This window comes from Canis lupus, chromosome 1, assembly GCF_048164855.1.
Source record: "Canis lupus baileyi chromosome 1, mCanLup2.hap1, whole genome shotgun sequence".
In the NCBI taxonomy this organism is placed as follows: Eukaryota; Metazoa; Chordata; class Mammalia; order Carnivora; family Canidae; genus Canis; species Canis lupus.
This window is the reverse complement of record NC_132838.1, coordinates 99,630,524-99,654,518: the sequence shown is the minus strand read 5'-3', so window position 1 is coordinate 99,654,518 and position 23,995 is coordinate 99,630,524. Positions and strand designations below refer to the sequence as shown.

Sequence of the window (23,995 nt, the reverse complement as noted above, 5' to 3'; positions counted from 1 at the left end):
CTGGTCCTTGCACACATCCAGCCTCATTTTGCCCCCACAGCCTGCATGGGGGTCTCTATTGTTGAGCCTCCCCCAGGGCAGGACGCAGCACCCACCACAGCACCTGGCTCAGCAGGAGCTCGGTATCTGCCAGCAGCCTTGGCGACGTCGAGGACGCTGTTGGCATGCAACCCCTGAGCACTGTGGGTTGGGAGTCTTCGTTTTACAGAAGGGGAAATGGAGGATCAGAGAGATGGGGGGCTGCCTAGCAGTTAGGGCCCAGCCCCTCTGGTCTCTGGGTCTTGGGAACGGAGCCTGTTCCTCCTGGGACGGAGACCTAGGGACTGCCATGCCCAGAACATGGCAGTGGGCACACGGGGGTGGCAGGGTCAGGCCCCAGGGCTCAGGACTGGGGGAGCTCCAGCTGCAGCTGCACAGCATCTCCGGGTGTCTGCAGGTGAGCTCCCTATGGCAGATCCATCCCAGGGCCCAGCTGGCAACTGGGGGTGGCCATATTGGGGACCCCCAAGCCCCAACCCTCTGGATGCCCCCACCCTCACAGGGCTTCTGGTGGGCAGGGCAGCCAGTGCTCCCCTCAGGTATCAGACATGGAGGAAAGCACCATGAAGCCTTCCAGACCTGCACCCAGACCCCCAGGCCTCCCCCCATGGGATCCCAGCCTTGCCTCCAGGATCCCACTGGGTGTGTAGCGAAGGTCTGTGTCCAGGTGCAGGTGCATGTGGGCAGCGCCTGGTGCTGGGGGGACATTCAGTCCTGGCCTGTCCTCCTCTCCCATCAGCATGTCCATCTTTCCCCAGATGATGCAGCCATGATCCCAAGGGACCCCACATGGTCCCCCAGAGAACCTAAGGGGCTCCAGGGTGTCCCCAAGGGGCTGTGGGTCATCCCAGGGGCTCCAGGGCATCCCCAAAGGGCTCCAGATTGTCCCAGGGGCTCCAGGTCACCCCAGGGCTGTGCATGTCCCCGAAGCAGCCAGCATGATCAGAGCCTGGGCCGCCACCCTGGTCTGACAGCCTCAGGTCCACCTCTGCTCCCGATTTATGAGGGAAGATGAGGGCCCAGGGTGCGGAGCCAGGTGCCCTCCCCACATTCTGCACACTCTGTCCTGGAAAACTAGCCTCCACCCCACTGGCTCTGGGGCTTCCTGGGCTCGGTGCTGCTTGTGGGTGCAGGGCCTGCTGGGGGGGCCTGCTGGGAGCACCCCACACCAGCCCTCCCCCCGCCGCGGGGCTCCTGTTCCTGCTCTCCCCGCTGCCTTTGTACCCATGGCCGCTGTCTGTGGTCCCACCTTGGCCCTGTCTTCCTCCTGGGTGCGGCTGGCAGTGTCCCCAAAAAGAACAAGTGGTTCCCTTTACTGCCATGACACGTGGCTCCACCCTGCAGAGGGCTCTCCTCCCTGTGCCTTATCCACACCCAGAGAAGCAGGTTACACCTGGAAACACTACATCTGTCCTCAAAGGAGCACCAGGAAACTAACACTTGGGTGTCCCATCCACCTCAGGAAGGATACTGGGGTCCTTGCCAAGGGCCCCCCTCCAGGGCAGCTGGAGCCTGTGTCTTCCCAAAGCCGAGGAGGGAAGGGCTGTCATCCTCGCCCACCCATGGAGGGGTACACGACAGCTAGCATGGAGGGCTTGTCTCCCAGGGGCCCCAGAGCAGGTGTCCAGGAGCTGGGTGGGTCCCCGGGGATCAGGGCGGGGGCCATGTCAGGTAAGGTCCTCTCAGGAGCAGCTCCTGTTATGTAGGCTGGATGCAAGCAGTTCCTTTGGAGGCCACAGTGGGTGGAGAACAAGATAGTTGGAAACAAGCCCACGCAGACATCTTGGGTTGGATGGTTTCCCCTCAAACTCATGTCCACCTGGAACCTGAAAACATGACATTATTTGCAACAAGGCCTTTGCACATGTCACTGGTTCAGACAAGGACAGAGGGGCCCTAACTCCAGTGACGCATTCCATCAGGAGAGGAGAGGATGTGCCGGGGAGGCCCTGGGACCACCGTCCCCATGTCTGCAGAGGCCAGGCACCCTCCCCACACTGGACCTCAGGGCCCCAGCCTCCAGAACCAAGACAGAAGATGTTTCTGCTGGTTTAATGACCGTAATGTGTGCTATTGTGGACGTTGTGGCAATTTGCACAGCAGTTCACCCCACACTGGGCGGGTGGCAGTGGAGTCAGGTTGGGAGAGCTCGGGGCGTGAGGGGAAGTTGGCCTCCATGTCCCGGAAGAGCTGCACGAGGGACAACGAGGGCTCCTGCTGGAAGAGCGCCAGGGCGGGGTGACACTGAGCCACCCAGGTGCCCATGGGTCCTGGGCCAGGGCTGTGGGGCCTGTGGTCTGATGGCGACAACCTGCAAGGTGCCGGGGCCACGAGAGCAGGGTGGCCAACCCTGGAGGTCAGAGCATCGGCCACAAACAGTGACTCACCCACCCTCAAGTCCCCGTGGCCCTGTGGGCGGCAGCCACCTTTGGCCCTGCAAGTCCCTCGCTCTGTCCTCTCTGCATGTCACTCAGGGTTGGGTGAGGATTCTGGGAGCTGTGGGGACCGGAGGGCGTACCCTGAACGTGAGACTCAAGTGGGTTGGAAGGGGTGGGGCCGAACAGTGTCCCCCCAAACCCATGTCCACCTGAAACCTCAGAATGCGACATAATTTGTAAACGAGATCTTTGCCAAAGTCGTTAGTTTGGGTGAGGTCACAGTGCGCCTGGGTGGTCCCCAAACGGGAGGCGGGTGTCCCTGCAAGAAGAGGCAGCTGCCGCCAGGGCTCACAGGGAGGAGCCACGAGGACCCTCCCACAGCTCCAAGGCCCCTGTGCTATGGCTCTTCACTGCTATGGCTCTTTGCGGCGGGGCCTCGAGACCTGACGCACTTTGTGGCTGGAGGCACCTGGAGTGACCTTCCTCTGGTCCCGGGGGATGTGCAGGGGCGGGGGGGCGGGGGAGCTTGCGGGTCTGGGGGCCGGGCTGGCTGGAGGGGACTCTGGGCAGGGGCGGCGAGGCGGGGACAAGGCGCAGTGGTGGGGACTAAGCACGGTCACTCATTCCCAGGACGGAGAACATCCTCTCCACTGGCCCAGGGACCCCGCACGCAGGGTTGGGGAACCCCCATCCTTTCTTGGGTGACCCCATATGATGCTTGCACCATGCGGCCGACCCTGTGGCAGGCCAGCTCCCACCACAGAGGGGCCGCTGCCTGGGAGCCATCCAGCCCGAGGGGCCCCTGGGGGTGTGGGAGGGGTTGGTGGAGGCAGAGGGAGCAGGGACTGCGAGAGCCATCCCTGTGGCTTCCCCCGGCAGGGGCCGAGCACAGTGAGCAGGCCCTAGGTTCTGGGGCCTGGGGTGCCTAGGGCAGGTTGGGCGCCCGAGGGCATGGGCTGGTCTGCAGGTGAAGGCAGCCCCGGGGTGTCCGTCTCAGGCAGTGGCACGCCCAGCAGCGGAGGGGGGGGAGGGGTGGTCCCTCCGGGTCCACGTGGCCCCTCGAAACCATTTTGCCTCGGAGCACAAACCTCAGGGGCCTCAGGGGAAGTCTTGGGCCGAGGGGCTTGGCTGAGGGGGCATGGGGGGAAGATGACACCCCTGAGGACCCCCGGGGTGCCACGCATTGAGGTCAAGGTCACTGATGACCTAGGCCTGAGCTCCCGGGGTGAGTGGACAGAATGGGGGGTGCTGAGGTGTCGCCAACATGACCTGGACCAGCCACCGTCTGTGGACTCTGCACAGGGTGGGTGACGGCCGCCCTATGCCGGCCGGTGCAGGGATCAGGGCGCAGGATAGACGTGTGCCCCAGGGTCAGCTCCTGGTCTCCCCAGCCCAACCCAGGTCAGCAGGGAGGCCTGCCTGCAGGTGGCAGCCCCCGCGCCGAGCATGGCAGCACCAGCCGAGCCCCGGCGCTGGGCAGAATGGGAGGAAAGGAGTTTCATGGAGAGCTTCCGTCCAGACCCTGCAGATCCAGAGATCACTGAGGCCCTGGCAGCGGGACGTGGGTGACAAGGAAGGGCTGAACGCCCTTAGGTCAGGTTCACAGGGGTGCTGGCTGTCCTCTGCCGGACCTGGGAGGGATGAGAGCCTGCAGACTGGGGAGAGGGGTCGGGGCGCAGGATGAGGGGTTGGGGCGCAGGGCAGGAGGGCTCCCGGGAGGCCTGGCCCTTGTCGCCTTTGTGGTCTGGAGCAGCACCCATGTTGGAGCAGCGGGATCCAGGAGCCCAGGTCCCCCGAGCACCTCGGGTGCCAGGACAAGGTTGCCCACGGTCCAGAGCGTCCGTGAGCAGTGGCGTCCGATGCTGGAATGGCAGGACCCCGTCCTGGGACCCAGAACCCTGGGCCCTTCCCGAATGCACTCAGCGTCGCCTGGGTGCTGACGTGGTGTTTCTGCCTCTTGTAGCCACTATGGCAGCCACTTGGCAAACTGTGCGGCTCCCAGGCCTGAGCCTCAGTTTCTCGGCCGTAACCTAGAGGTGCCGTTGCTCAAGCTGGTTCCTGGAAAACGGCTGTCAGCTTGGACAGGAGGGGACGAGGCAGGTGTGCGGCCCAGGCACTCTAGCAGCCTCTTCCCTGCCTCCCTGAGGCCACTGGAGCCCCTCCTCCCCCTCGTCCCACCCTGACTGTGGGCCTGACCCCCTAGGCACCTGCCTACCCTCCAGCCAGGGAGGGATGAGAGCAAGGACACCCAGCTTATGGGTGGGGAAACGAAGGCAGAGAGAGCAGGCCGGTCAGCCCCCGCCCCTGGGCTGTGGAGCTGTGTCCATGGGGATGGCCTCCACCTGCTCCCAGGCCTCCTGAGGGGCCGCCCTACAGGGGCCCCAGAAATGCCTCCCCAGGCTGTGAGGTTTGGGGGGGCACCCACTGGGTGACAGGGCGGGGAGTGGTGGGGACAGGCTTTCACACTTCTCTGATGACTGCAGACACCCCGGGCAGGTGCAGGCCTGAAAGAAGCTTAAGTGGCTCAGGAGCCCTAAGCCCCGGGATCGCCCTTGACCCTCCAGTGCCCTGGTTACTGTGTGCCTGCCTGGAGCACCCATGTGGTTGGTGGCCTGCACCAGGACAGGCCCCTTCCCAGGCCTCAGTCTCCCCACTATAAACCAGGGTTTTCACACATCTTTTCACAGTGGAATCCCGGCGGGCCTGGGAGCGTGTGTAGTGGTTTACAGGTGCCCGACCCTGGAAACTTGTCCTAGTTTCCTGTTTCCTGATTAGAGAATGGATCCCTGCTTAGCGTAGTGACCCCACACAGCACCCAGAGAGGTTGGGAGGCAGGAACCCAGGACCTGCAACCCAGAAGCAGGGATGGAGCAGCCGGTCAGGCCCCCGCCCTCCTGTGCGGGATCCCATCAGGAATCCACCACCTGCCCTGGCCCTGCAGTGACACAGGGACGCTGGGGCCATGTCCTCGCACTGTCTCTGCGACCTTGGGCGGCAGCCGGATGTCACCTGGGGTGACACAGCCATCTCCCTCCTGAGAGCCCAGGCAAGCCCGCGTGTGCAGGCTGCTGGCCCGGGAGGACAACACGGGGTCAGAGCTGGGCCCTGGCACGGGCTCACCTGCAGAAGGGTACAGGTGTGACCGTCCCTTGGGGTTGCTGGGGGCCAGTGCGTGGGCGGCACTGAATGGCCTGGCAGAAAGCATCGTGGGGGGTCAGTTCCTTTCTCCCCACGCACTCAGCTCACGGAGCTACAAGCTCAGGTTACTTTACTGAAAATTGCTTTTAATTAAAAGAAGAAGAAGCCAAGCCCATAAGGCCACACGGCTTCCCTGACTCTCACCATGTTCAATGGAACTTCCCAGGCTTGGTTCATTGTGAGAGGATTTTAGGATGAAAATTCATGTTTCTATTGAGTAGAAGCAAAAAAAAAAAAAAAAAAAAAAAGTCAGGAATATTTAAAGAAAAACAAAAAGCAGTTTATACTTGGGCAGTTACTATTGGATCTGAGAGAAACACAGCATGAGGCCCTCCTGCTGCAGCCCAGGCACAGCCCCCTCCAGCCCCCACGACCTCCTGCCCCCGAGAACAACACACTGGTCACTGCCCAGCCTGAGGAGGCTTCCTGGGGCAGCCCTTTGGGAGGAGGGGACGCCTGAGGTGGCCCTTCACCCCCGTCCATATCTCTGCAGGACACGTTGGCCCATCTTCCAGAGAAGAACACTGAGACTCGGGCCCTGGACCCCCGCCCTCCCCGGTTCCTTCCTCCCCCAGGCGTTGCAGCATGCCACCTGCATCCAGCCTCAGGCTGAGCCGAGGAGCAGGTGAGGGGCCAGACCTCTGATGCAGGGAGGCCAAGGCTTCAGTCGGTTCCTCACACATCCGTGCTGGGCTCCCCTTGCCTCTCCCACGACTTCCTTCCGGGCCTCCTTCCTGGCCTCTTCCCCTTGCAAAGTGGAGGCATAGTCCTCTCAGTGGCAGACACACATGGGCTGTGAGGTCACACACACATGCTGAGCACAGCTTTGTAGGGGCAGGTAAACAAGGAGGGCTTCCTGGAGGAGGTGGCTAAGGCCTGAGGGCAGAGAGACAGCAGCTGGGCATAGTCTGGGCACTACTTCCAATCTGGGCCAGGACATGGAGAGCCAGGGCAGGCTGCTGGGGCCTATGGGGACTGTGGGGCCCTCCTCGGTGGTCAGATCCACACTGATGGTGTCCCAGTCTCTGTGATGTCAGGAGGATTGCCAGAACCTTCTCTATGAGAGATTAGAACATTGAGGCCCTGGGCTGGGGGGCAGGGGCTGTCAGGGCCATGGTTCCTGCCGTGGATGGGGTCCAGCTGTCAGGCAGGGGTAGTCCAGGCAGTTGGTGGTCTCTGGTGGGCCAAGTGGCTCCCCCTTGGGGCCTCAGTGTCGCCCCTGCCCCAGGCAGTGCTGCTGGGCTGGCCCAGAGACTCCAGGCGGGGCAGCCCAGCGGAGGTGGAAGCACCTGAGAACCGACCCCAGCCCATCTGGCGGCCCTAGGCTGGGCTTTGCAGCAGGTGGGCCTTCGGAGCCACAACAAGGGACAGGGCTTCCCCCGGGATGTGGCTGGGACCTGGGGCCGGCCCTGCTGCCTCCCGGTCGCGACAGGCCAGCGCCCCGCGCCTCAACACCCACAGCTCGCGGGCCAGACGCGAGCACATGCTGCCAACCTTGACACGGCATCACCAGCCGGCCGTGCCCACCCTGCCCCCACCCCAAATCCAAGCCATGACACCCTGACCCCATACCTCACGGCACACAGGGGGTTGTTGGTTGTGTAAAGATTTTATTTATTTATTTGACAGAGAGAGCGAGAGAGAGAGCACAAGCAAAGGGAGAGGGAGGAGCGGGAGCTCCATGTGGGACTTGATCCCAGGACCCTGAGATCATGATCTGAGCCTGAGGCAGACGCTTCACGATGGAGCCCCAGGAGCCCCTAGAACACACCATTTTGGGAGACAGCATCCTTCAGAGGTAACCTAGTCATGGTGAGGTCCAGCAGGCTGATGCTGACCCAGTGAGACCTGTGTCCTTGTAAAGCGGGTAAATGTGGGCACAGAGACAGTGTGCGGGAACAGGCAGGGTAAGAAGTCTGCAATGGGGCGATTGGACAGCCCGGGCACCTTCCCTGCAGAATGGAAGGTGGCTCTGCAGACACCTATGCTCGGATGTCATGCCTGCCTCCAGCGGCCCTCTAGGTGGCCAGGCTCCCACCAGCACTGCAGGCTCCCCATGGCCTGAGCCTCAGTCCCCCTCCCCTCCTAGCTCAGGGTGCAAGTCCTGCAGGGGAGTGGGCCGCAGGCCCCCAGCATGGTGTGGAGGGTGTGGGTTCACCCGGCCCTCTCAGTGCGGCTGATAGGGGACACCTGTATGGCCCAGTGGCTCCAAGAAACCCACCATGTGTGGTCCGTGGAGCTGAGGAGGATCAGAGCTCATGGGGTGAAAGCAACTCTCTCCCACGTGTTCTACTGGGGAGGGCTGCTCTGCTGGAACAGCACTCGGGGGTCCCAGAACACTCACCTCTTTGCGCCCCCTGCCAGGCAGCAGAGCCGGTTGTGTCCACCTGGGCCCCTTTCCCAGACTTCCTGAGCCACCCGACTTCTGGCAGTCCCTCAACCTTCCAAAAATAGTCCAACCTCAGGACCTTTGCATCTGCTGTTCTTGCTAAGGATGCTTCTCCCTGCTCAGGAGCGGCCCTGAGCCACCCAGAGCCGGCTCAGCTCTGGTGTCAATGGTAGGAGAGCCCCTGGGCGGTTACCAGGGCAGGGCGCTGCGCCGGGGTGAGCGGGGTCGGAGCGAGAGGAAGGGGCGCACCGCAGCCAGGTGCCACGACCCATGGGAGTTGGGCTGCACGGGCGAGCCGGGGAGGGCAGGTCCCCCGGATGCGTAGGCGGGGGCCCGCCAGAGCCCAGAGGTCTGCGTGCGCCCCCAGCTCCCGGGGGTCCTCGGTGAAGACGCACAACATGGCCCCCAGCTGGGGGGGGCCCAGGTGACACAGATGCGCCCCTGTGCCGCTCACGGGGGACACCTGCCCCGGGAACCAGGGTGTCGGGGTGCGGGAGCCAGAGGCACAGCCCGTGTGGGGCGCTGGACCGAGACTTCCCGCGCCGCCAGCTGGGCCCCCGGCCTTGGGGCTCCCGAGGGGCCGGCCCCGCCTCCAGACCCACGGGGCGGGGCCGCAGGAGGGCGTGTCCAGGGCTGCCCCGCCCCCGCCCCCGGGCTCCTGCCCCGCCCCTCGGGCTCCTGCCCCACAGTCCCCGCCGAGGCCGCCCAGCGCCGGGATGCCCGGGGCGGCCGCGACCCCTCGCCGCAGGGCGAGGCCCGGGGACCGCTCGGGGGACGCCGAGCCCGCCCCAGGGAACCGCACAGGTGAGCGCCGGGGCTGCGGGCCGCCAGCAGGGCTCTGCACCCATTTCACGGACGGGGAGGCTCAGAGGCGGGCGGCCCTGCGCGGGCGGGGAGCGGGGGCGCTCGGCTGGAGGTGGCCCGGGAGGGCACGGCGTGGGGGCAGGGGCGCACGACCAAGTCCGGGACCGCCCGACACCCCCTGAGGACGAGGCTCCCCGACCCTTCCACCGCCCCAGCGAGGCCGAAGCCGGGCTGCAGGCGGCTCGAAACCAGGCGGCGGCGTGCAGCCGCCCAGGTGCGCGCCCTCACCCGGCTCTGCCGGCCGCCCCGCTCGGTGCAGGGAGGTCGGTGCGGCGGCCGCGGGAAGCCGGCCTCCCACCCCCACTTCCCAGGTGGGGAAACTGAGCCTGTAGCGGAGTGACCGCCCAGGTCCCGGGGTCGCGGGGCGGGGTGAAGTCCGAGGTCCCCGCAGGGAGGGAGGGCTGGCGTTAGCAGACGTGGTGATTGATTTCAAGAGTGTTCTGAGGGCTGGCGGTGGTGTTCTGGGGGCGGGGGGGGGGGGGGGGGGGAGCGGGGAGGGTGAAGGAAACCCCTCCCGCACCCGGGTTTGAAGGCCGGCCTTGCTGCCTGAGTGCCGGCGAGGTCCAACCCTGGAGCGGTAGAACCGGGTGCTCCAGGGCCTCACCTTTGGGGGCGCCGCCCCTCCTCCTGAGCCACAGGGTCTCTGCATACCTGTGCCCCAGGACAGGTGCAAGACTGGCTCCCCGCACCGTGGGGGCTGGGCCTGCAGGAGCAGCTGGTCCTGGTCACACCCGGCTCAGGCTCACTGAGGCTGCCACCCCAGGGGTTACTGGTGGCAGCTCCTTCTCCCGTGAGTAACTGAGGCAAGGAGTAAGTTGTCAGCACAGCAGAGGACTCAGCCCCGGGAAGCAGGCCAGGTGAGGTGGGCTTGTTTCCTTTGACCCCCTCCTACCCCACCCCAGCCCAGCCCTCCCTTACCCACCCCTCCCGAATTTGGTGCTTGGCCTTTGTTCTTGAAGACCCTGTGGCTTGGTTGCAGCACTGCCTGGGGAGCTGGGTGTTGACCAAGAGGACCGACTGGACTTGCACCATAGGGCCGGGGATGGGAAGGGGAAAGGCCCTCAAGTACCTGTATGCAAGACTTTGCTGAGACCTCGGGGTGGGGAGGGGCCGCAGAGGCCAGTCCCGTGGGTTACACCCCTGCTTCTGATCCGCCACAGCTCAGCCTTTTCCCAGCCCGCAAGCTCTGCCCCAGCGCTTGGGGTTGGAAGCCCCCTGACCTGGGATGTGTCTGTCTCTGGCCCCAGTATCGCCACATGCTGGGCGCTGGGCTATGTATACCTGCCCCCAGGTTTGGGGACAGGCGCTGGAGCCCGGGGGGCGTGTGCGGTGACCCTGCCATGGCGTTCAGCCCCAGGGTCACACAGTCATCCAGCCTCCACCCTTCCCCTGGCACCATCTCTTGAGCCGTGAAGTGGGTGCCTGCTCGTCCCTGTGGGGCTGTGAAGTGTGGGGTCCTGTGCAGGCACCTGGCACTCCTTCACACATGGGGGAGGGGCAGGGAGGAGGGGGAATGTCCTGCAGCCGTAAAATGGACACGTTGCTCTGCTCTTCTGAGAGTGGGTGTGACAGTCCAGCTGTGAGGACACGGCATCCTGTGACCCACGGTGCTCCCTTATTGCCTGTGTGTGGCTGGTGGAGGGGCAGGGGCGGGGGGCTGGCTCAGAGCAGGGGTTTGAATGTTTGTTGAGTGGCTGCTGGGTGTCCGGCCAGCCAGGGAGGCCCCCTTCCACCGCCTACAGGGCCCCGTTGGCTCTGGCCCCCGTCCCAGGGCAGCTGCAGCAACTCCCTGATGGGGCAGATTGTGTGGGAACGTGGCCCTGCAGGAGGGACACAGGGTTCCAGCAGCCGGAGGTGACCCCCCCACGCGGTTCTGGATGGCCTGACGGAGGGGCCTGGGGAGAGGGCTGCCACAGGGGGTGGAGGGCTGCCGGCAAGGGCAGGCCCGGGCATCACTCCTACAGCCCTTCGTGGAGGGAGACCAGGCTCAGGCGAGCCGTGGGAATCCACGTGGCTGTGTTCCCCCGAGGCCAGCGGGGCCTACTGCCAGGTGCGGACAGAGCCTCAGTGTTCTCCCCTGGGAGGGGGCGTGCTCTCCTGGGCTGTGCTCTGGATGGCACCGTGTGGTCCACGGAGCGGGGGGCGGGGAGCCGACCTGCCAGCTGCCAGGGCAGCGTCCCAGTGACCCAGGTCCAGGCCTGCCCTCCACAGGGACGGGAGACACTGCCAGGGGGCTGGTGTCTTGCCTAGAGACACACAGCCAGGCTGTGGGCCTCCCACACGTGGCTGCTCCCCCGTGCTGGGTCTTGGAGTCTCACCCTCCATGGAACACCTGCACATGTACAGGTTACCCTTTTAAATTCTCTCTTTGGTTTCCCTTGCCATTAGGGGAAACAAGCCCTGAGCAAGAAGCGGGTCCCCTGTGGCTCAGGTGGGCTGCCTCCCCCATCTCCCGAATTCCTTTGCCAGAAGGGGAAGATAACTTATTTACCTGGGTCCTGGGGCTGAGGTCAGGGATTGAGGTCAGCGTGGGCTTCAGGGAGGAGGGTGGGAGGGGCCAGCCTGTGGTCCAAGGTTCCAGATAAAAGATTAACAAGTGAGGCCTGATCTTCACACCACGAACCATGCGGGCTGGGCTGGGCAAGCACCTGGTGGGTCCCTGCATGGATGGGGGGTCAGGGTATGGGCTTTGGAGAGTGCCTCTGCCCATCACCGTCCAGGGAGCCCACAGGGTTGGGTTGGGGTTGGTGTCGTCTTTGTGTCAAATCCACTTGCTGCGTTTTTCCTGTTGTTTTTCCTCCTCTAAGGTATATTTGGGCAAGAAAGAGACAAGGACAGGTGTCATGAAGGGCCTGAGGAAGATGCAGCCAAGGCTGAGGGGTGCGTTGGGCCAGCCCGAGGAAGGGCTCGGGGTGACCCCTCAGGAATCTGCCCCAGCAGCCCTTTGGCACCGTACTGCCTCCCTGCCCGGTCCTGGCTGTGCCTCAAATCCTGTGGAAAGGTCTTGGGTGGACATGTATCTGGAAAACGGGCTCAGCCCAGAGAGGTGTTCGCCGGCCTGCAGGCCCAGGCAAGGGGTGCAGGAGACCCTATCAGCCCCGGAGTGGGAGGTGCGGGTGGAGGGGTTGGGGGCCCTGGACTGGAGGCTGGGAAGTGCTGCCAGAAGGGGCTGCTGCTGAGCTGCAAGCACGGCTCTCAGGTCTCCATGGGGTGGTCCTCCCTTCTTGTGACCCTGGGGGCCAGTCACACCTCACAGATGGGGACGTGGAGTCTGCGCAAAGGGGGTACCAGTGTCTGGGGACCCAGTGGGCAGGGCCTGGGGGGCTATCCCCGAAGAGCAAGTATGACCTTCCGTGTCAGTTCATGGGCCCTGGGAGGAGGGGCCTGAGCCCCCAGCCTCTTCAGGGGTTTGTTCCTCAGGCCTGTGTCTTCAGGTGCCTCTACAGGGCTGCATTGCCCCCAGCTGAGTCTCTTGGGAACCCTGCAGCCCCCGCCCCATGTGTCCACTGGGTGAGCTCCACATCTCTTCCTTGTCCTGTGAAGGGGGTGCATGCACTGTGGAGGAGGGCCTGGGGGCAGCGCAGCCCCGTCTCCGCCCCCTACTTGCACAACTGTAGGGCTCTGAGCACTTGGGGAGGAGCACGCCCTCCCCCCCCAGGGTGGTGAAACCCAGGAGGGGTGCCCTGGCCACCAGAAGTGGTGGCCGTACAGAATGTGACTGTTGACAGCGGGGCCTCTCCCCACCCAAGGCACAGGCTGGAGTGCTGTCTGACGTGGCAGGGGTGTGCCCCCCAACTCCCCCGAGGCTACAATCTGGGGTAGACCCTCACCCAGCCCCCGCCACACCCACAGGCAGGCCTCAGGCCCAGAGCCATGGGGTGATGGTCCCCCAGCTGGGGGGGCTGCAGAGCCGGTGGGCAGAGCACCAGGAGTTGGGCTGGGCTCGGGGGGGGGGGCAGAGTACACCCCCCACTCCATGCAGCCGAGGCGCCTACAGGGGGCTCGCTCCCTGACTCTTTAGTTCCTTGGGATAAACCCGCAGAGCAGAGGGACTGAGCGCTGGCCTCCCAGCTTGGCCCCATTCCCTGTCCTCTGAGCACCTGCTCCATCCCTGGGGCACTGGAGCCTCCTAGGAGGTTCTAGAAGGTTCTATTTGTGCAGACCCAGCCCAGGGCTGGTGTGGGGCTGAGGAGAGTGTGGTGAGCACACCTCATCCTGGATTCAGCCTCTCCATGGGCGATCTCCCCTCCCCTCATGTCCTCCCTCTCCTTCCCCACCCCCTGTCCCAGGCAGGGCTGAGAGAAGCTGCTTAGCCTCAGCAGAATGCAGAAGTAGCAGCTCTAAATCAGGACCAGGAAGTGTTGGCTGCCCAGTGACCCTGGGAAAGGGCCGCGTGGCCAGCCTGTGGCCGCCATGGCCATCTACCTGGCTCCAGTCTCCTGCCTACCTCCTGGCTGACAGGACAGCACGAGTCTGGGCCGACGGGTCCTGGTGGGGGCGCTGATCCCAGCTCTGGTCTGTCCAGGGCACCCTTCCATCCATCATGTACATTAAACTCCTTGGGCGCCTGCAGAAGCAGAGCCTGCTTAGTTACCGCCCAGAGCCTGGGGTCAGTGTCCACGTCCACGGGGAAGGCCAGGCCTGCTGCCCAAGCAGAGGCGTCCAGGTCGGGGCACGCGCCAACACCCTGCGCCCATTCCCCTCATGCCTCCCCCTCTCCCCGCCGCGGGTAGTCTTTTTAACGTGACCAAGGGAACAAGCCAGAGACTACACCTCATGTTTAAAATTTGCATTTCTTTGATTGACAGAGTGTTGTCCTGAAATGTGTTAGGAGCTTTATTGAGATGTGATTCATAGACCGTACGATTCACCGCCTTTAAGAGTACAGTTAACGCATGCGGATCGTGCAGCTGCCACCACAGCCGCTTCGCACATTTTCATCACCCCCAGAAGAAGCCGTGCACTTAGCAGCCCCTTTGCCCCCGTGGGTGAGGACTTGCCTCTTTGGGCATTTCAGACAAATGCAGTCAGACACCGTGAGGTTGTGTATGGGCTCCGGACCTTGAGCATTGGTCCTCACCAGGCTCAGCCACACCGCTGGCCATTCCACTGCTTCTGTCCCCTGAGATCTGTGCATGGCTCCGAACACGGCCACGTCCCCATCCCTCCATCAGCAGGCAGCATGGTGGCTCCTACTTTTCAGCAGCTGTGAATAACGCGGCTGTGGATGCGGGTCCCATAGCTGCGTTCCCGTGGGCAGCATGGGGCTGTGGGTCCCCACCCCCACCCCAGCCCGGGACACCTGTCACCTTCTGACTGTCTCACGTCCGGCGCTGCTGGATGGGAAGCTGCACCAACCTGACGATCTGAGTAGCGTTTTCCTGAAGGCAACAGATATTGCGCATCTTTTTTTTTTTTTTTTATTGCGCATCTTTTCATGCGCTTATTGGCAGCCATTGGTTTATCTCTAGAGAAACATCCCTCCGGATCCTTGGCCCATTCTTAAATTCTATAATTCAGTCTATAATTCATGCATTTTAAACCCGAGTCCCTGACCGGCAGTGTGACTGGCAGGTGTTCTCTCACACCTGTAGCTCGCCTCTTCACTTTCTTGATCATGTCCTTTGAAACACAAGTGTTTTTAGTTTTAACCAAGTCCCGTTTACCTATGTTTTCCTTTCCTTGTGCGTCTTCTGGGGTCACATCTGAGACACCGTTGTCTAATCCGAGGGTGAAAGAGGCCTCCACTCTGCTTTCTTCCAGGACTTTGGTGGATTTTGCTCCAGGCCTGTGGCTTCTTCACATGCGCTGTGGTGCTGGGGGCGCCACGGCTGTGCCTCAATTCAGGACTTTGACCTCTGCTGCCAGTGTCTTAGTGTTCTCAGGGTTTAACTTTTGCCCGGCCTTTCATTCCATTTCTCCTCTGTAAGTGTCCCCTGGATGCCCCCGGCCGGGGTTTGTGATCACTTCGCCTCCGGAGTACTGGCGGCTGCCCTGCTGAAACAGGACGGATTTCTGTGTGTCTATCCTGCCTCTGGCGGCCTGGCTGGACTTCTTATTAGTTTCCGCAGGTTTTTTCTGAATTCCTGGGTATTTTCTAGATCCGAGCTCAGGTCATTGGATGGAGAAGTCTTCTTCCTTGATGACTTCAACACCTTTTCATTTTCTTTCTTTCTTTTTTTTTTTAATAAAGATTTTATTTATTCACTCATGGGAGACAGAGAGAGAGAAGCAGAGACACAGGCAGAGGGAGAAGCAGGCTCTTCACAGGGAGCCCGATGTGGGACTCGATCCTGGAACCCCGGGATCACGCCCTGAGCCAAAGACAGATGCCCAACCGCTAAGCCACCCAGGCATCCCACCTTTTCATTTTCTTAACTGGTTGCCCTGCCCCTGGATTCTGAGATATTTGTGTTTTTTTTTTTTCTGATTTACTTGTAACTTTTCTGTTGTGATTCTGACACCATCTTGTTAATATGTGAGTGCCGTCTACAGGGGAGATGCCTCTGCTCGTCTACTACCTTACTTTCCTCTGGGCCATCCCTGGGGTGCTTGTGAGCATGGCCTGAGGCTAGGACTGAGGGTCCTTCTTGACCAGAACCTTCTATCGGAGCTGCCGTGCTGTTGGTGGTGGTGACACTGGTGATGGATGCCTGCTCACAGGGAAGCCTAGCACTGTCCACCCTCACTGGTACCTGCGGTGTGGCATTGGCCCTGCTGTGCCTTCGTGTCTCCACCTGTGAGAAAGTGGCAGACACCTGCTCAGGGGGTGGTCCCCCAGCAAAGCACCGGAAGGTGCCCAGCATCACCCGAGGTGACCCAGGGTCAGCCCCCAGTTAAGTGCACAGAGCCTGAGGGCGCCCGGCTCACGCTCTCCCCACATTTCAGCCTGTGAGGCCCTATCCGGGCTCTCGTGGGGCAGAGCCAGGGATGGGGTAGGTGTAGGCAGTCACTGTGCATGGTGGGTGTCAGGTCCACGGCTCCCGCTGCTTCCTGGTGCGGGCCTGGCTGTGCCCCTCAGGGCCAACTTCAGGGCCCTGGCCCCTCCACAAGCTCACTCTGACGGCTACACGGGCATGGCAAGGCTAGGGATGTGGGAAGCCCGGGCTGGCCATGCGCGGATGTGGGAAGCCCAGTGCCACGTGCGTGCATATGGCCTGGGGGTAGATTTTAGAAGCAGAGCCCATGGGGTTTGCTGGTGAATTGGCCGTGGGTTGAGAAAGTTGGGGGAGCTCCAGTTTTGGGGCTGGAGCAGGTGGCGGAGGGAGGCCTAGTATGGATGTCCATACGCCCACGAGGAAGGCCAGAACTGCAAGCGGGGCGTGGGGGCACGTGGCCGGGTCCCGTCGGCCATGGGGGCAGCAGAACCGCATGCCTAGCGGCTCCCGGGCCTTATCCTGAACAGAGAAGCTGCCCTCGGGGGCACATGGCCGTGTGTGTGTCTGTGTGCACACGCATGTGTTGAGAAGCAGGCCAGGGCCGCCCTGCCTGGGGCCATATCCCTGCTCCATGATTTCGGGATGTGGGTCGGCCTCCCTGCACCTCAGGGTGCTGACCTGTGGGGGCGAGAACGGCGGCCCCCAGGCAGGCACTGTGCAGGTTAATGCGTGTACGACATGCATTCTGCATCCGGCGCGCAGCAAGTTCCATGCGAGTGCCAGCCGTGTCATTATGCATTGCCACTTTGCTCAGGCTGTCTCTTTGCACCCTCATGTCAAGATGGCACAGCTGAGCTTGGTTGTCGGGATGTGCCTGATGCCCCTACCTCCACAGCTGGGCATGCTCGCCAGTTCCAGCCTGTGCCCTTCCATGCACTCGGGAGCACATCCTGCTGTACGAATCCCAACTTCAGATGCCCAATCATTTCCTTTGCCTAAATTTCCGGGTGATCTGGGAGAGGTTGGGATACGCGTGCCTCCAGCAGATTTGCCGGGCGGCGTTCACAGCCTCGTGACCTTCACTCGGGGTCCTTTCCTCTTACTTTTGGTGCGTGAGGCCTAAGGACCAGCTCCCCCAACGCTGTCAGGACAGGTGTCCTTTCCTGCCTCTCGGCTCGTTGCATTTCATCTGCGAAGCGCTGGATCCCCATCGGCTCCTTCCCATAGGATGATGTGTTGGGTCTCGAGAGGTGATGGGACTGAACCTTCGTCCCGTGTTCTCCAAGCACCTTTTCCTAATTGCATCTCCGTTACTGAGAACAAGGGAAGTTCTCCAGTTCACGCTTCACGTGTCCCTTCTTTTACCCTCGATTTTTTCTTTGGAGCTATACTTGGATGCTCGTTATGTACAGCGGGCCCTCGAGCCTCAAAGGCACTGGGTGTGGACCTCTGCAGCTGGCATTCAGGTGTCACCTAGACTCCCCTGAGGCTTTACCACATGGACGGTCAGTGGGCAGGCGGACCCAGAGGAAAGCAAGTGTCATTGAGAACGTCGCGAGTAAGAGAAAACACGCCGGCAGTCGTCCTGTGAAAGGTCCAGGGTATGCGCACCTGAGCCGTTCAAACCCATTTTGCTCAGGGTCACCTGAATCTCCTGTTGTTCTCCGAAACTGCGGAGTTTGCTCACAGGACCGTCCGCTTCATGTTCACCCCGGGCTTACCTGACCATCCCCTCTGTGTTCACCCCCGGGCCCACGCCCACGGGGGCATCCACTCTGTGTTCACCCCCAGGCTCAACTGGCCATCCACTCCATGTTCACCCTGGGCCTGGCTGGATGACTGTCACGCCTGATGGGCTAGCAACTTGTCCAGAGTCCTGTGGCTGCTGGGGCAGCGGTGCCTATTCTAGGCAGGGCCCTGCCAACCATCCGGCCTCCGGGGTGGGGTCCTCATGCCACGCCACCTCTGCCCTCTTCTTCCACAGGAACATGCACGCACATGCAGCCACCCCCGCGGGGCACCCTCCAGGTCGTCCGTGGCAACGGCACCTCTGTGGGGACTGTGATCGTGTTCCACTGCCCCTCAGGCCACCAGATGGTCGGGTCTGGCCTCCTCACCTGTGCCTGGAAGGGAAGCATCGCCGAGTGGTCTTCAGTGACCCCCGTGTGCAAATGTGAGGTCCGGTCCCCCGAACCACCCCTGGCTCAGCACCTGTGGGGTTGGGGGGGACTGATCCATGGAGAGGGTACAGTGGGTGTGGTGACCGTTGGGCCTCATGCAGGGTCCCCACCCTGGTGCTGGCAGTTGGACAGCCTCCTGCCGTGTGTGCATGTGCCCCCCAGGCCCAGCACCTGCAGCTTGGTTACCTGGGTCCTCTGGACTAGCACTGTGTCACCCTCGAAGCAGGCAGCTGCATTTGTTCATTTGGTCATTCTCTCATGCATGCACGTGGCAGCCCCAGATAGGGCCCAGCATGTGCCACCCATCCTAGACCTGGGGCTGCTGAGGGCCAGGATGCTCCCCATCGGGGGGAAGAGATGGCTTTCTGGCTTCCAGTTGTGTGTCACATGGGGCATTAGAGGATAACATGCAGTACAGATCCTCCACAGGCAGTCAGTGTTGTGTTGACACGTGTGCCCAGAAGAGGCTCCATAGCCAACACAGCCGCGATCATGCTGGGCTGACAGGCTGTGGTACTTCTCAGAGCCTTTAACGTGATCGTGGGCCGGGGGAACCTCAGAAGAAGGGTACCGGTTAGGACCAGGCTCTAGGAGACAGGATATTGGGGTTCACTGAGATGGCATGTTCTCGTGCCCATGGCCCTCAGCAAGGGCATCTCGTAGGGTACCCCCATGATGGCTCTGGGGCACGGCCCTGGATGACGGCACCTGGTTGGGCCAGGCCTGGCAAGGACAGCCCTCAGAGGTGTCCACGCCCTCCTCTGGCCAGAACATGGACGTGCAGCTGCAGGGAGCCCAGGGAGGCCCCCGGCCTGGGTGGCCGTGTTCAGGCAGGACCAGGCTGGGTGCGAGTGGTGTCCCCCATGGGCACGGTGTGCAGTGTTGCGAGCGTACCTAGGCCTAGTCTTCCCAGAACGCCCTTAGGACCCAGGAAGTGGCAAAGGTCCTTTGACCCCAAACACAGGTGTTTTTCTTGTTGAATGACCTGAGAAAGCGCCCGGGGCCCTGAAGCGTTGGCGGGGGCTGTGTGCCAGCACCAGAGCCCAGGCTGCAGTGTGGGGACCAGAGCACCGCACTCCCCTCTCCATTAGAGCCGTTCCCAGTGTGCCGCTGCAAGCTCCTACATACCCTCCAGAACCCTGCCTGGCACCCTGATCTTACAGGCAGGGATCCCTGATAGCACCCCCACACAGCAGTTAGCACAGAATGTTGCCCTCCCCACCCTCCCTGAGGGAACGGGCTCGCCCAGGGCCCAGACAAACCCCACGCAGGAGATGGCCTGGTGTCCCTTGCAGCCGTGCCGCCCTACGAGACCTTCGGCTTCAAGGTGGCCGTGATCGCCTCCATTGTCAGCTGCGCCATCATCCTGCTCATGTCCATGGCCTTCCTCACCTGCTGCCTCCTGCGATGCATGAAGAGGAATGAGTCACCGCCTGACAGGTACGCTGGTCCCACTGTCCGAGCTGGGGCCTCCTCCGGGCGTATGGGGTCGGGGGCTGCCCTGGCCCCTCAGGAGCCCAGGACTCGGCCTGCGCCCTGCCATGCCGGGTGAGCCGGACTGCCCAGCGGTGCTGCGCTTTCACCGTCTTCACCATAAACGTAGCTTTTCCTGCGTGTTTTCACTGCAGAACATTCACAGTGTCCGAGCTGCCCTGCTAACCCGACCCATCCTACAGCTTCCCGCCTCGCAGACATGTTGGCATCCTGAGCGTCCTTCCCCGTCTCTCCCCAGGGCAACCCAGCTGTGGCTCCAGCTGAGGGCCGGGGACCTGGAGACAGTGCCCGCTGCCTACCTCGACCTCAGGGGTCTGAACAGCGGCGGCGGCAGCGGCAGTGGCGGGGAGCCCAGGGGCTGGCCTGGCCAGGCGCACGACAACTACAGTTTTACCACGTGGGCATGGGCGCGGCATGGGGGGTGTCGGGCAGGGGCAGGGGGCCCAGATCGGTCAGAACACCACCACCCCAGGCTCACCTGGGCCTCAACTCCCACTCTCTGGGCTGGTGGCGGGCGGTCCTTGGGTCCAGGGTCCAGACCCTGCAGCTGAGCGCCGGGCCACTGCCACCGCATGCGTTTATCTGGGGAAGTCAGACCCGAGGGGAAGCGAGCTCCCTTCTCCAGGACACAGCACGCTCCCTGTCGCTGCCTCCTGTCCTCGCATGATTCCCGCACGCACAAGCTTCCCAAACTGTTACAAGGACGTCCTCGTATGTTCCTCTGACTCAAGGAGTCTGGTCCGGGCGGCGCGTGGCTTGGTGTCACCAGCTTTGAGCATGTGCCCTCTGACCCTGATGACGAATGGCAGCAGCCGCTGGGTCTCCAAGTGCTGTAATCTGGCAGCAGGGCCTGTTGGTCTGGGCCTGTGGACCCACAGAGACTGTCCCCATGAGGTGCCTGTGGGGACGTGGGTGTAGGTCACAGACTGGGGTGGGGGTAGGGTCTCCGTGAGGCAGGTCCAGGTCAGGTGACGAAAAAGGGATCCTGTGAGGGAGGGAACACTCTGCTGCCCCACCACCCAGGCCTCAGGGTCTGGGGGTCACCCCGCCATGCCCTGTGGGTCACAGAACCTGATGTCAGGTTGTGCTGCGTGCAGGTCAGTCACTGCCCCCCATGAGGAGCAAGGGTGGGCTCTGCGGATTTTACTCCTTTTCTGTTTGTGTTGTTTGCACGTCACTCGGAACTCCTTCCTAAAACTTTGTTTTGGAGAAATGTCATGAATACCCAGAAGCAGAGGGACCAGTGTGATGGGTCCAGGCTCACGGTCTCTGTCTGCCGACCCCAGTCCTTCCCTGGTGGGAACCGCACCCACTTCCACTCCCACGAGGTGCTCTGGGCCACCCTGTGCCCCTCCTGCCATGGCCTGGAGCCCCCTGCCCTTTGAGGAGGTGGGGAGAGGGCAGCACTCAGAATTGGGCCAGCTGCCCCCTCCCTCCACCTGTCCCCAACCCGATGGCCATGCCACGTGGTGGCCGCTCGCCCCTGTGTCCTCCCTGGAGCAGCCAGGGTCTCGGTCAGGCCGGGGCCAGATCAGTGAGTGTGACCATCACCGCTCATCCTGCTCTTGTCCCTGAGGCTCAGGGGGTAGCGTCCGCGTGGACATGGGGTGGCTGTCTGGTGCCCCAGGCTGGGCCAGCAGAAAGGAACCCATGTCCCATCTCCCTCCCTGGACCCCACAGGCACCAGCATCTGTGGTGGTGCAGTGGCAGAGATGCTGCCCTGTGCCCTTTCCACCACCGCCTCCTGCCTCCCGCCACCCTGGTGGTGTGCCCCAAGCGCTGGACCGTTGGGCCAAGTGGTCTGGATGTTTTCGTTCCCCATTCTGTCCCTGGGAGCACAAGTCCGGCCATCCCCCGGCCGCTGCCCAATCACCTTGGGTTGTGAGTTGTTGTCTGCTTGCTAACGCAGCAGGTGTCAGTGTCCCACGCATGGGTGCCTCCCCCATGCACACTGAGGACACGCGTCTCCCACGCCTTCGGTGCTGCCCACATCGCTGGCTTTAGTGGGTTTGTGTGCTGAGCCACGGCAGTGACGGGTCAGTTCTGGGTGCAGCGTGCCTACGGAGCACGACCCTACGGGCCCGCTCAGATACCTTCCTCCGGCTCCAGCCGTGGGCAGGGTCTTGCCAATGTAGCCCCACCTCAGACAGCAGATCCTAGACAGGTGCAGAGGTTTGGGGTCACCCCACCCAGCAGCGTCTACCCCGTTACTGACCTGTGACAGACTGTCTCGTGTCTAGCTGGGACGTGCCCTCCTCAGCAGGGCCCAGTCACCCAGCAGCCGCACCACAGCAGCCAGCCCGTCTCTGGGAGGCGAGGTGCGCCCTTGCCCTTGACTCTGCCTCCCGGGTGCTTCCTGGCTCCCGCTCCCGCCCCCTGTGCCAGACACTGTTCTAACTGGAGGTGGGGGCACTTTTCATCCCCCTTTGAGAGGCATGTCCAGCATCACACGCAACTACTGAGCATGAGGCCGGTTTGAGTGAAGCCTATCTGGCTCCGAGGTCCATAGACTCGCCTGCTAAGCAGCCTTTTCTCTCCGCTAAGTAATTGATTCATTCATTTACCGAACTAACAGATAGCTTCTCAATTCCTACTATTTCCTAAAGCTCTTCTGAGAATTAGATGTGGGTGGGAGCAGAGATCTAGGGGGAGCTTTCTGGAGGGGCCACCTGAGGTGCACAGAGGGGGAGAGCCTGTGTTGTGGGTTGAGGGTGAAGTGCATAAGGGAACGGAAGATGCAGATGACCTCAGGACAGCGTGACAGGAGCAGGGTCCCCCTGGATGTGCCTGCAACCCCTTGGTCCCTTCTCTGCCTGGGGCCCTCTGGCCATGAGAAAGTCTGGCCCCTGGGGTTTATGCACACCCTGAATGAGCCCCTTCCACACTGCTTCTTGGGCCCCCTGCCTGGACAGGGGAGGGGTCGGAGGCCAGGCAGGGGTGCCAGGTCCGAGCTGCCCTGAGCCCACTGAAGGTCAGCATGGAATGCACCGCAGTTACATGGGGTCCCTGCTCCGCCCCCAAGTCTTGCCATCTTCTTCCTGCAGAGACCTGGGTGAGGGTACCCAAGAGCTGGCTGGTACGGCCCATGGCGTGGACAAGGACCCCTGGACCTCTGGTTGTCCTGCCGGCTGCCCCTGGGCCCAGGCGATGGTACACACAGCAGACCTGGGGCGCACACCGCCGGCCTCCTGGGCCCCCGCAGGAACGTCCCGACAGCACATGGCCTACGTCCCGGGGTGACTGGGGCAGAGTCCAGAGCCTGCCTGCCATGCGGGGGGACCCGCCAACCCCACTGCCCAGCCACCCACCTCGACCTGCGTGTCCAGCTTGAGATTGGTCAGCCTCCAGGTTTTGGGAGCCCTCAGGGAGCCGAGCTAGGGGCTCCGGCAGGGTGTCCTGTGCAGGGGAGCCCAGCTGGGCAGCTTCCATAGAGGTACCCCCAGGTGAGCCCTAAGACCTGACTCCTTTGAAGACAGTGGGGGTGTTTTGCGCCAGGAGCAGGGAGTGCTGGCACAGCTCTGTGGGCTACCTTGTCTCGGCGCCTGGCCTGTGAACAGGGACCCAGCTGGGTGCCGCCTCTGCTCTCGGCCAAGTAGTCACGAGGGGACGGGGGTGTGTAATAAACAGTTCTGATCCTGGAAAAGGGAAGGTAAGACTCACTGTCTGAACTTTCAATCTCTGTAACAAAACATCGAGCAGGTTGACTCGAGGTGCAGAAGAGCTGCTGTCGTTCCCGCTCCAGGCACCGGGCTTGTGGCACCTCCACTGGGCAGTGGGTCAGCTGGTGGCTGGCTGGGCCATGAGGAGGCCAGCGGCTCAGGCATCCGGCCGCTGCAGCTGTGGGAACAGACCTCGCCGGCAGTGGCCACGTCAGGTGGCCTGGGTCTCCCTGCACCCTGGTGGCCCGAGTCCATGACAAGAGTCCTGAGGGCAAGCCTCCCCTTTCGGAGGCCTGGGACATCATTCCAGGCTGTGGCTGCTGCATTCTACCTGAGGCAGAGGGCAGCTGGACTCCACGCTGGGGGTCAGAGGACCGGGCAGGACCCCCAGCCCGCAGCCCCCAACTTGTTGGCAGTGTAGTGAGCAGCTTTCCATGTCTTGCCCCAGCCCTGTCCCCGAGGTAATGGACGTACAGTCCCAGTGTGTCCACACCCACCACGCATAGCCCTAGATGGTGCACCTGTGGCGTGCATCTTGTCTGCTCCATCCAAGATGACCTCCATGACGGCTTGGCCATGCCTCTGCCGGGCTCCTGGCGACCCCTTGGTCCCGCCCTCTGTGTCTCCCTCACCAGTAGTGCTGTGGAGCTTACGTCTGTCCTGGGCCAGTTAAGATCCAACTCTAGTCTCCTGCACTTTGGGTAGGACCAGTGTGGCCATTGGGAAAAGTCCCTAGTTTGTCCTATAACCTTCCCTGCATCCTACCTAGAGCTCCTACAGCCACGCTAGGGCCATGAGGAGTTCCGCAGATGGTCCTAAGGAGTCCGTGCTGCCTCTGAAGCCATGTTTGTCGTTTCCCATCACTTACAAATACATCCTGATGTGGGCTATGTGGAGGGGGCCGTCTGTCCCTTGG

The 23,995-nt window shown here is 62.5% G+C and overlaps 1 protein-coding gene and 2 long non-coding RNA genes across 4 annotated transcripts; 2 read left to right on the top strand and 1 right to left on the bottom strand.

Annotated features, from left to right (window-relative positions):
• Positions 1 to 5,680: 5,680 nt before the first annotated feature.
• On the bottom strand, positions 5,681 to 6,641 carry LOC140641908 (uncharacterized). Its single transcript, XR_012038495.1, has 2 exons — positions 6,255 to 6,641; positions 5,681 to 5,825 (listed from the first exon to the last, which is right to left on the bottom strand). It is a non-coding gene; the product is annotated as an uncharacterized lncRNA (long non-coding RNA).
• Positions 6,642 to 6,709: 68 nt separating this feature from the next.
• Positions 6,710 to 8,248, top strand: LOC140641897 (uncharacterized). The gene is made up of 3 exons (XR_012038494.1): positions 6,710 to 6,956; positions 7,245 to 7,413; positions 7,980 to 8,248. It is a non-coding gene; the product is annotated as an uncharacterized lncRNA (long non-coding RNA).
• A 445-nt stretch (positions 8,249 to 8,693) lies between these two features.
• Positions 8,694 to 23,068, top strand: SUSD3 (sushi domain containing 3). 2 transcript variants are annotated; one of them, XM_072842373.1, is made up of 5 exons: positions 8,694 to 8,808; positions 17,731 to 17,919; positions 19,222 to 19,366; positions 19,659 to 19,817; positions 22,465 to 23,068. In XM_072842373.1, exons 1-5 carry the CDS (start codon positions 8,721 to 8,723, stop codon positions 22,658 to 22,660), a joined length of 777 nt encoding a protein of 258 aa, XP_072698474.1. In that variant the 5' UTR covers positions 8,694 to 8,720; the 3' UTR covers positions 22,661 to 23,068. The 2 variants fall into 2 exon arrangements, with proteins under 2 accessions (XP_072698474.1, XP_072698484.1); XM_072842383.1 differs by lacking the exon at positions 8,694 to 8,808 and adding an exon at positions 9,646 to 9,725.
• The last annotated feature ends 927 nt before the right edge of the window (positions 23,069 to 23,995 follow it).